General features: G+C 42.2%; 1 protein-coding gene across 1 annotated transcript; it reads left to right on the top strand.

Moving 5' to 3' along the window:
* The first annotated feature begins 935 nt into the window (after positions 1 to 935).
* On the top strand, positions 936 to 11,915 carry Plet1 (placenta expressed transcript 1). The gene is made up of 4 exons (XM_004856587.4): positions 936 to 1,309; positions 6,402 to 6,597; positions 8,114 to 8,175; positions 10,612 to 11,915. The coding sequence occupies exons 1-4, from the start codon at positions 937 to 939 to the stop codon at positions 10,923 to 10,925; spliced, it is 945 nt and encodes a 314-aa protein (XP_004856644.3). The 5' UTR covers position 936; the 3' UTR covers positions 10,926 to 11,915.
* Positions 11,916 to 12,261: the final 346 nt, after the last annotated feature.

Genomic DNA, 12,261 nt, shown 5'->3' with positions numbered 1-12,261 from the left:
TAAGGACAACTTCCAAACAGGTCACACTGTGACAGATGCCTGAGGGTGAGGTTTTTTTGGAAAATGCCAAACCAATGTTGTCTCCTTATACTGGCTGACAGTTTCCTGGGCTTCACAGCTAGCACAGCTGCAAGTTGTTCCGTTTCTGAGGCTACCATGGAGATGGGGGAGGGGTAGTACGAGGCAAGTGGAAAGGTCACAATGTTCAATCTTTTCAGTGCTATTCAACAATTTTTCTGAAGTAAATGTTTCCAGATTGTTGTAACCCTCTGGTTAATTTCCAGTGTTCTGAAAAGATTTATTTTGACCATTTTTGCCAGTGTTCTTGTTGCTTTTTATGTAGGAGTGGAGTTTTCACTCCCTGTAAGTGCTTCTCTTGGAGGAGCACTCCTACATATTACTTTGATTAAATCCTACATTTTTTGTTTGTTTTCTTTCTACTCACAAAGCAGCATACTTCTTTTTTTTTTCTCCGTAAGTAAATTACAAAATTCAAAGGGAAGATATGAAAAAAACTATTTTCTAATTTTTACAAGTTTCCTTGTACTGCAGTGCTATGTACAAGGTGGACCTACACTGTTTCTGTCCAAAGAAATCACTATAAATCCAAATGCAGTCTTTCTAGGTCTATGCTAGTCATGAAACAATAAGGCTGGCGACATTTGATTAAGGAGAATAGGAAGAACATATATAATATTCCAAGAAAAGAAGGCTTCTATGCCTGAGTTTCCTACAAAGAAAAGAACAGAGCTTCAAAACAGAGCAGGTGATAATTATTCAACCTTAATTTCACTTTGGCTGGTACTTACCATGTCTCAACAGCTTTCTTCAAACAGCAAATGTTGAGATGAATGATATGCAAAATAAAATCATCATCTGTATATTCCCCAAACTGAAATTGGTAGAGGATCGTCAGTGACAGGTGACTAGTGACTGATGACTCATTCTTGGTGGGTGTCTTGGCCAGTTTCAGAAGGCACTGTGTTTTCAGGAGGGGCGGGAAGAAGATTTGCATGTCTGACCTCACGCAGAAGCTCCAGCTGCAGAGCATATAAAGTGAAGGAGAGTCGTGAGTCATCAGTCTTACCAGTGTTAGACTCAGCACTTTCCAGACACCTCAAGACAATGGCAGGCCTCCACTCCACGTTTCTACCACTGGGGCTATTTCTGTACCTTGGACTACCCTTTTCTTCTGCCAACTTTTCAAATTTCAGCGACAACTGTATGGTCTTTGTAGAGGTCTTCACCGCCCAAAACCCAGGAATCGAGATCAAGACAGAAGTTTTTCAGGGCAACACAATATACACAAGTGAGTAAAAGCCATTCTTTCTGCTGTCTTTTGATCTCTGGAAGATGTTAACCAGACTTTCAGAATATACCCCTCCTCAGTTCCCTCTCTCAGTTCCACAGAATGTGTTTTTGAACCAGATGGGAGGTGGGGAAAGAAAGAGAAAGGAAAACATGTATGAGATTGGATTGAAGGGAGTATTTTTTTTATATTCCCTGTCCAAATCTGAGCCACAGCAGGCATAAAGTGGTAATACCCAGATGAAGTGAACCCCAGCAAGAGCACACCTGGACCATATTCTCTGACTTCAGTAAAGTGAGATGATAATTGCACTACATTATATAGTCCTTCAATCTACTGACAAAACTGTGCCATGTAAATGGCTGTGTACTGCACAACTCCAGGAGGTACTATTTGCATTTTTTTCTATGAATGAAAAATCCCCTGACATAGAGAGTAGGGAAAACCTTAGGTGTGAGGAACCTGAAGCCAAGAAAAGTTAAACAACTTACTTAGGGTCTTACTGCTAGTAAGTGGCAGAACCAGCTCTTTTCATTCTTAATCCAAAGCTTTTCTTAGGAATATCTAGAAAGCATTTTATAAATATGGCTTTTGGATCAGCCAAACCTACAAGCCAAGGAATATGCTTTCTATTTAGTTTCATGACAGCAACATTTGCTTTATATGTATGAATGCATTTAGTCTTCATAATGACCTTCCAGTAGATCTCATTATCATTCTCACTTTGTAGATGTGCAAGTAGAGGCACAAGTGCTAGGTGAATTATACAGGTCACAAAGCCACTGCATTGCTGAACTGAGACATGAACCAGCATTCCAGTTTCAGTGACCTTTCCCTCACAGCACAACTCTCATTAATAAGTAATAATGAGAGCCAACAGTTCCTATTATATCCTAGGTACTGTTCTGGGGTGAATGCTATTATCTTTCCTTTTTACAGGAAAGAACTGAGGCACAGGAAAGTTAAAAATTTACTCAAGGTCATCAGACTCTAACAGAGCTAATATCTGAAGCAAAATAACAGCCAAGATTTGTCCAGCTTCAGATCCTGTCTTCTTAAAAGACTAACCAAATTTTGCAGAGACTACCAGGGTGACAGTCACACTCAGGGTCTACAGATTCCCAAATTTAGCAAGTGAACAACCTGGCATGCCTCCACACATCCTGGCTTTTCTTTCTATTTTGCGGGGGGACTGTTACTAAGTGCTTCTGTTGTGACAGCGCTATGTCCCACTCCCTCAGGCAGTGGATCTTGTTCTACCAGAGCAGGGAGGATAATCTTGTAATTCAAGAAAAGTATCATATCTATATATACACACACACACACACACACACACACACACACACACACACACAGACCTGGGGAATCACAAGCATTACTGCACAAAACATTATAGGTCTCTGATGTAAGATAACATGTCATTAGATGAAGAATTTTGCTATTGAAATGGGAGAAAGAAAAGTCTGTTGTGTGAAGATACCATGGAGATATGGGAGCCTTCTGAAAGGAGGGAGTCAAGAGAAGGAAGACACAAGACGATCCAATAGGGTAAAAGAATGATCACAGCAGTTACAGAGGTGCCAGATGGAGCCAGAAAAGGGGGAAAAAGGAAAAGAATTCAGGTTCCTTGAATGCCTACACATACTATGCACTTTGTCAGGCTCCCTCTCAGGACAGAAATGTGCAAGAGCTCTGTGTTCTCTCACAATAGGAATGCTTTAAGGTGAGGGTCAAAATCCTCAGCCCTCAGGGATGAGAAGAGCCAGATTCCTCACCTATAATACATAGCAGACTCCATGATTGCCTTACAGAGTGTCATTGCCAGGGCTCAAAACCTCTGGGGACACCAAGCCAATGCTCCCCAGGCTAATACCTTTCCTTATTTTGGTTTTGAAAATCTTTTACATCTCACATTGTGTCAACATTGAATGGCTTGGGAGATCCCAACAGATAACAGTAGCTCAGACAGTGTCTGACAACAGGTTCCCTGAGCCTGTTTTGATATCAAGGAAAGAAATCTTTAATGCAGTGATATTTACATTAAGACTGTGCTGGGTCAACTGCTTCCATTTTTTATTTTTGTGAGCAAGGGGAATGTAATTTGCCTGCCTTTCTTTCTGAACTAAGGTTTAAAGTATCACACCATATTGGATCTACAACTTTTTTAAATGGATCAATACTTATTTTGTGCCCATCCAGTGCCATAGACTAACACAGGCAAAACCACAGGATATAATCAAGTGCTCAACTAAGTGTGAGAGGAAAAGTGGCCTCAACTGGTCCAGAGGAGAGCCATGAGCAGGATCTTGGAGTGAAACTAGAGATGGGATGTATAATGAGAAGGAAGGATTTCAGATAGGCAGCAAGTTATGAACAAAGACCAGGGGCAGGTATGAACCAAGCATGGGCCAGGTGTGGCCTCAGGACATTGAGAACAGGGGCAAACCAACTGCCCATAGAGCAGAGTGCAAGCAGAGTAAACCAAGGCTCTTAGAGTCCTAAACATCAGGTGCTGGACATTATTATTGATAGGACAGAGACAGAAATACTGTATAAGAGAGTAAATGTTTAGATGCTATAGAAGTAAGGATACTTGGAAGTCTTTGAACAGGAGTGTGTCCTGATGGATAAGTTGTATGAGGAAGTCTGGCCAGGACCACAGCAAGTCACAAGGCAGCCTGAGGGAAAAGAACTTCCAGAAATCCAGGGAATACAGGTGCCTAGGAGAGGAGCAAGGAGGGCTTACCTAAGAGCGAAAGGGAGAAAGCAGAAGGAACTGGTAAAGACACTTCCTTGAAGAGCTGACAGACTTGACGGCTGTCTGTGTGACATTGTCATGTGTCACCGCCACCACACTACGTTGCACAGATGTATGACAAATATCAGCTGTTCCCTGACCAAGTCCAACACTGAGCTTTGGGTCATCTGACCTTGATTGGCAAAGCAAACAACAGGCCAGAGAAGTATTGTGGGCTAAAAATCATTTAATAACAATTACAATTTATCTAATATCTATAGTGTATTAAAATTTTTATATTCTTCTCTTAATCTTCCCAGAAAACTTTCCAGATAGGTAACGTGACCCAGATGAGGGATAATGTCGTTACCCTTAGACCCAGAACCAAGACAGGTGTAAAGTGGGTATTCAGGACATGTGTATGACTCCGCATGACGGTATTATAGGCAGCTAAGTTAGAGAGAAATTAATATACAGTCAGAGAAAGAGCGGACCCTCAAAGAAGTCAGCACGAAAAACAAAGACATCAGAATTGTGACTAGAGAGAAATCTGAAGAGCCAGGCCAGGCTTCAGGATAGAGATGCAAGAGCCAGGCCTGCAATAAATAACAATTTGAGGGCCGGGGATTTAGCTCAGTGGTTTCACTGCCTACCTCACAAGCGCAAGGTCCTGAGTTTGATCCCCAGTACCAAAAAAAAAAAAAAGAAAAAGAAAAAGAATTGAGTGCTTTGTTATAAATAGCAATTTGAGATTGGACTGTAATTATCACTCCTGGTCCTTGAGTCCAGATAGGCATCAGGTACATGGGTGAGTGACCAGAACATGTGGACCCATACTCCTCTCCCTTCCCAAAAATGCCTTTGATCTTTTCACATATCCTTGCTATGTGCCTCCTTTCTCTATTGGATCAATATTAGCTAAGCAGCCATTCTTGTACCCCTATAGGTTGATTGTAGTCTGACCCACAGTGTATTCATGTTGTGATTTTGCTGTATAAATTACCCCCTGGCAAAGGACCTTGGTGGTCACTCATTTGGGACCCCACTTGGAAATCCAGGGACTATTCTTCTTCCCTTTATTTTCAATAAAACTCTTCTGATTTCTTCCTTTAGTTCTCGACTTCATTCCTCCATGTTGTGAGACCATGAACTCAGCATGTTTGGCATCTAACAAGTAGAGTTATCTTTTTCCTACATCAACAGCACATGCTTGTAACCCCAACATTCTTCAAGGCTGAGGCAGGAGGATTGATTGAAAGTTTGAGCCCAGTATGGGGCACTTAGCAACTTAGCAAGACTCTCAAAATGAAAAATAAAAAGGGTTGGAAATGTAGTTCAGTGCAAAGGCCCTGGGTTCAATCCCCAGTACCACAATAAAAAGAAAGAAAAGGGAAAGGAAGGGAAGGGAAAGGAAGGAAAAAAAAAGTGTGGCATGAATGATGAACAGTAAGAAACAAGGATTAGAGGTGACACAACTTGCTCCTAAGTGTTAGAGGTAGAATTCAAATCCAGGACTGCCTCATGAGCCGATTGTGCTACATGATCCACTTTCTTTGCTTAGTGAAGGAGAAATCTTTGAAGGAATTTAAGGTGGTTGAGAAGCTTCCTGGAAAGAACAACGGCCTAACATTTTAGAATGTACTCACAAGGGACATCCTAAGGGAGGAAATAGACTAAAATACAGTATTGTCTTGAAATTCCTTCCCTATGACCCATCAGAATGCTGAAATTAACAAGAATTACAAGGTCCCCTGTAAATGCTTGCCAGGCTGGGTCAAGGGGGAGACTCATCTGAGTGGAAAATCATCTTAAAGGGTTATTTGACAGGTACTTGGATTAGGCCCCTGTGGCTCTAAACCCACCCCCCTCCTGCACCTTCCCACACTTTCAACAACAGAGACTAAGAATTCGCATTTCTGGGGCCAGGAGCAGGGCTTTGCTTTTACTTGGCAATAGTGTTCTCTTATAGTCACAGAACACTTCCCAGGAGCCCATCTGACCCTTCCACATGTTCCCACACTTGCCCTGACAGGAGGCCCAAACCAGGGCCAAGGATAGGTCTTTTGTCCATCTTTCACAGCAGAGAATTTGGAAGATACAAGAAAACTACTAGGAAGAAAACAAAAATCATCTGTATTCTCACTACCAAGAAATCACTACAGTTAATGACCTGATATACTGTATTTCCTTCTAGTCACTCTTCAGCTTCTTTTATAAAGATGGGACCATGCAATATGTATTCACTCCTTGTAACTTTCTTTTCTCACACTTAATTTTTTTATTTTTATTTTATGCCCATACCTCTCACCTCACAAAGCACAGGTGGCTGACTGGTTTCTCACCCTTTCCTCCTAGTTTGGGTTCCTGTGAGTGACAATATTAGTACGGTGATCCTACAAGTCGTGGACAAGCACAACAACTCAGTGGGCCTCTGTCAAGGAGCCAACGAGGACTGCAATGGCAGTGCCCTGTATTACCTGACTTACTCTAACAACACGTTCTTCAAGGCAAATTGTGTTCTTAACTCCGAGGACACAGCTGACAAGCTGCAGTAAGAACTTATCTGATTTTGCTTTGGACTTTAACATTTTTATTTTGGGTTTTACAGTTTTGCATTGACTGAAAAAGACTAAAACCACATTCTGGATGTGGTGTCATTTTGTACTGAAAGGGCAGGTCTGACCATCAGGTTGTGGCCACTGTCAACAGCCTAGTCTCAGGGCGTTATGCAATGGTGACACTGTCAAGCCATCCTGCCCTCTTCTGCCATGCTCTGGGCCTGGTCAGACTTAATTGGCTTTGGAGGAGGTACTAGTGTGCCCATGGAGTGAAATACAAGAGCAGAATCCAAAAGGAGCTGACAATGACAGTGGCTGCTTACAAACAAGCCATGGCTAATCACAATGAGGACTTTCCTTTCATCTCACCTCATTAAAACCTGTACTCTTCATGCAGGACAGATAAAATACCAAACACTGACAGCGTGCAAGAGAAACAGTGCAGTCCCATTGTTGATGTGGTTTCCTGACCCCTCCTAACTCACACACCTAGTGTCTCTGCTTGTTAACAACATGAACACTCATGGTCTTGATCAGCAAGGGGAGGGAGACACAGGAAGCAGGGGACTCCACTGCAGTGGGCACCATGCTGAGTAAGGTACAAACGGGATATGAAAAGGTCCCGACTTGGAATGAGGTTGGTAAGGCCCACACAGAAATAATTACTGAGGTGAAACATCACTTCCTCAGCATTCTCTGAACTCCAGATCAGGGACAGATGCTCTGTTAAACACTCTCATAACTTCCCCTACTTCATCAGAGCACCTATCATAACTGTGATCAATAACTTAACAAGCTAGTTGATCACTGACTTAAAACCTGCCTCTCTGAGGACAGTGTGAATGGGTAAGAACCAAGCCTGGTTCTTGTTTGCCATTATCCCTTCAGCACCAAGCATAATGATTGGCATATAGTGATCTTTCCTTAATCATATGTTAAATGTATAAACAAGGGACTGATATTATAATGGACCCTCTGACATAATAACAACAGACCAAGCTGTATGGGTCATTTAATGAACATTAAGCACCTATGATATATCAGACATCGTTGACAACAGAGATTGCACTCAAGAAGCTGGCCCTCCAGTAGGGCACAACAGCAATTCAATGCTGTACAGAGACCTGTCTGTGTTAATAACATTAGGGAAAAACAACTTCATAGAGATGGTTACCTGTGAGTCTCTGAGCAGATGTGACCAGGACAAGTGTTACAGACAGAGGGACTGGCTCAAGAAGAGGTGTGCCAGCCTGAGGGGATTTCAGGGTGGTGAAACTGGTGGGGATAGGAGGGTGGGTAGGGTGGTTTGGAGGTAAGATCATGGAGGATCTTAGTTAATCAATATAGAACACACCTATATTTAATGATGGGCCAATTGTGCTCCAGAGAAAGTAAGCACAAAGGGGATTAAGAGGGTGGGATGCTCCAGAAAAGCAGAAATGTGAGCACAACTTTTGAATTTCACAGATGAGGTCTTCATTGTATCTCTCATTGGTTTCCCCTCCACAGAGTCCTCCTTGTCAATGTCAACAACTCAGCTATTTTTATTTCAAGGAATCTAGGAAGAAAAGGTGAGTTCTTTTGTAGCCCATTTGAATATTTGTCAGTAAACTCAGCCTAAACAATGACTTTGTGAGCGCTCGAGAAAAAAGCATTTTCTTATCCTGCAACGCTCAGATATCAGTTGAATCTCCCAGTACCTTGGAACCCGCATAAAATTTTCCCAACCTCTTATCCCAATGCCCTGTAGGAAACAAAAGCCATCCCCAAGAGTTCTGCAAATTCCAAGACATTTTCATGGTCACCTGTCACTCCGTATGAGCTATTTCTAGTCAATATTACAGTCCTCCTGAGGTTCCACACTCATACAAATCCTTTATTGGATATAATAGACCTTATCCAAAAGGTTTTAAGGGAGATGAGGGTGAAGGGTGAGAAGTTGCAACAAAAAACAGGTTGACATCATAGAAATACCAATAATTTCATTAGTTCTTAAAGTGGCCTTTGGCCACCATGATTATCACCAGGAATTTTCTCTGGCTTTTCACAGGCTGTGGCCCCCAACTTCATACTCTCCTGAGGCTTCTCACCCTACTTTCCCCTTATCTATCCCCTTCTTTTTCTCTTACTTCCCTGTAAGGAGCTAAAACAAACTTCAAAAATGAGGTTCAGTAAGGTAGGCTCTTACCTAAGAACACTCAGCAAAATGAGGGCTCCAATTCCACATCTATACTTTTTCCCACTTTTCTTAGACTTATACTAAAACTAAAGAAATAATTTTTAATCAAGTTTTTACATACAAGATTTAACCAAGAACAAGAACTATTAGTCTTTTCTCAGAGTCCAGATAACAAGACTTCCTCATGAGCCCTAAACACTAAGAGACAACTAGCACACTGCCTATTTTACTGCCAGTCATGTGTTGCAAAATGTGCCCAAAGGGGATAATTATTTCCAACAATAAATTTTGAAGTGATTACACCTAAAGAAACTATTATGTGAAAGCATTAGCTGTTTCTTTGGTAGCTTTCAGTCTGAGAAGACTGGGATGTTATTTTCTTCCTCAAGGACATTTTCTTTTGAGATGAATACTTCCATAAAAGCTGAGGGAGGGGGTTCTAATCAGGACACCATAGCTCTATGGTAATAAAATCCAGTTACAAGAAAATGGCTGGGGTCCGGGATTTAGCTCAGTGCCTGCCTCGAAACTGCAAGGTCCTTGCCATAGGGAAATGCTAAATGAAATAAGACAGTGTTACCAAACTAGATGGCACCCTCCAGTTGTACAGAAGACTGCCTAAGCCCGGGTAAATCACTGGGTGCTCGCCTTCCTCCTTGTCCATGTGGTCCCTTCTAAGGTCCACTCAGACCCTTGAAGGTGTCATTGCCAAGCTTTAACGTTCTCAGGATCAGACACGCCCCCAGGACTATAGGCCTGGCTTTCTCTGTTTCTTTGCAAGATAACCTCAGAGAACCAACATCTAGTTAGGTCCCTGCACATGAAAGTGACCAGTTCCTCACAAACCAGAGAAAGATGTTGAGATTTGGACAGGGCGTCCTTCCACTAACTTTAAAGCAGAAATGACAGTCTTCAGGACTGGATAATGTTGAGTTCTTACAAGTCCTTGAAATTAGCAAGAACATAAAATTGTGCTATTCTGAATCAGACTTACACTAATTAATCTAATATTAAGGACCTGAAGACATTTGAGGGCAGACTATACCCAAGCCAAAAATAAATTCAGCACTTGTAAAAACTCAGCAGGTCTCCTCACCTCACATGATTGCACAGATCTTCAGGGTGTCTTTGTGTGACTTAACACTCTGTACCCCATACTGTCCCTGTCTTAGTTACTTTTCTCTTGTTGCTGAGACAAAATATCTGGCACCCAAAGTTAAAGGGGGAAAGGTTTATTTAGCTCACAGTTTGTAGAGGTTTCAGTCCATAACTGGCTGGCTCCAAGGCAGAGTGGCTTGGCAGAGGGGCATCACAGAATAGAACCAGTTCATGGCAAGCAGAAGACAGCAAAAGTAAGCAAGCAAGGGACCTTAAGAGCATCTTTCTGCCCCTTTCATCTTATCTGGGGTACTCAGGGCAGGTTGCACTCATACCCTTAATCCTAGTGCCCTTGAGCTGAGCATTGCACCATGAATCAATTCCAGCATCATAAACTCCTGATTCAGCCACCCCTGAAAAGGCCCACCTATGACCATGTGAGGCTTTGGGGGGACATCTAGACACAAGCCATAACAGTCCCCCTCCTCTGCATACACATGGCACTGGAGAGGTATTAGCTGAATTTCACTCTTGAACTGGCTCCAGCAATCTATCAGATTAGTTTCTTTTGCTAGTACTCACCCACCAACCAAAAGAGATTCTTTTTGTTTGTTTGTACCGGGGACCGAACTCAGGACCTTATGCTTGAAAGGCAGGCACGGTGCCCCTGAGCTAAATCCCTGGCCCACCAAAAGAGATTCTGACATTACTGCTTGTTTATTTGTTCCAGTGATAACTACAACCTCAACCTCCCGGACTTCTACCAACAATCTGAACACAACCATGACTATCGCCACAGCTGTGACAGCCCAAACCATGAGCACAGCCCAGACCACAAGCACGGCCCAAACCAAGACCATGGCCCAAACCATGACCATGGCCCAAACCATGACCACAGCCCAAACCAAGACTACAGCCCAAACCAAGTCCATGGCCCAAACCAAGAACACAACCCAAAATTTGGCTGTGAGACCTTTCAGTAGCCCCATTGCAGGTGCCATTCACATCCTGCTCGTTTTTCTTGCCAGCAAGCTCCTCTTCTAAAGGAAAACAGGAAATCAATTGCTCAGCTTCCAGTGCAGCCTCTCATGCTCAGGCTCTAGGCTAGGGCTTTAAATGTAGGCGAATGAAGGCTTCAGTTGTGCAATTCCACTGCTACTATTTCAGAACAAGGACTGGGGCACTTGCTGATGGGCATGGGTCACACCAATGTTCCACTGGACATAAATTATGCTTTTTAAATACTCAGACCTAGCCCAACTATAGCCCAGAATTCTGTCTCTGGGTTTAACAGCCAATCTGAACTTTGTTCATAGTCAAAGAATTCCTCCGTGCCTCCTAATTTTCTGGAGGAAGAATCTTTCCTTAACATTCAAGATGATCTAAGATTTCTGACCAAAACCCTTCTAGGGGACTGAAGGAGAAGGGAGAAATAGCTTTGAGACTACGGCAACTTCCCATCTTATCCTTAAGAGTAGATTCCAAAGGGCAAGAGGATAGGATGATCCCACGTCACCAATGTCAGGAAAAAATATGTTCTTTGTTCTAAGTCACACCAAATAAATGATACTTGAAACAAGAATGATTGTGCTAAATTCAAAGTTGAGTCCTTAATGAGTGATTAACTTACAATTCAGAGAATGTTATCAATTTTTTTTTGCGACAGCGTTTTGCTATGTAGTTCAGGCTGGACTACAAGCTTGCAATGATCTTCCTGCCTCAGCCTCCCAAGTGCTGGGATTACAGACAAGTGTGGGATTACCACACCTGGCTCAAATCATAGTTCATTCATGTATTAAAAATTAATGGAATAATGTATGTGTGTATGTTTTCAAGGCCCAAGGGTAAATTTATCTCAATTTTCATTTTCCTCAAGTGCAAAACTGGTCACTTTCCCCTCTATAGTAATTTCCACTAAGGAATGGGCAAAATACTTATATTTATAATACAGTGTAAAACTAAAAGCATGGTGTTTCCAGTAATAAGCTTGTAATAAGTGACAAAGTTTTCTTTAACAATAAAACTAAATTCCAGGGTGCCAATATTTTCTGATCCCTAAAATTGTGCACTTTTTTAAAGTTCTGACCTGATCCTTCCTCTCACCCTTAGAACACCATCATGATATTCCACATGGCACCTTTTTGTTTGTAAGTGAAGAAAGCCTCCCATCAGCTGTTAGCCAGTTTATTCACATATGCTTGGCTTAACTGAGTTACTGTCATAGAGACAGGTTATCTGTGATTCTTTGCTAAGATCCAAAAAAGTCATTAATGTGAAGTACACAGCCAATTTTCTCCTCCAGTGTCAACCATCTTCTAACAGGAGGGCTGAGAAAAATGGCACACTCCCAGCTTCTTCAAGATACTGCTCATGAAGTTGA

Source organism: Heterocephalus glaber, unplaced genomic scaffold (assembly GCF_053883595.1).
Source record: "Heterocephalus glaber isolate CG9 unplaced genomic scaffold, H.glaber_assembly_v1.0 deba00001429, whole genome shotgun sequence".
NCBI lineage: Eukaryota > Metazoa > Chordata > Mammalia > Rodentia > Bathyergidae > Heterocephalus > Heterocephalus glaber.
The sequence above is the reverse complement of the archived record's forward strand: the minus strand, read 5'-3'. Positions and strand labels throughout refer to the sequence as shown.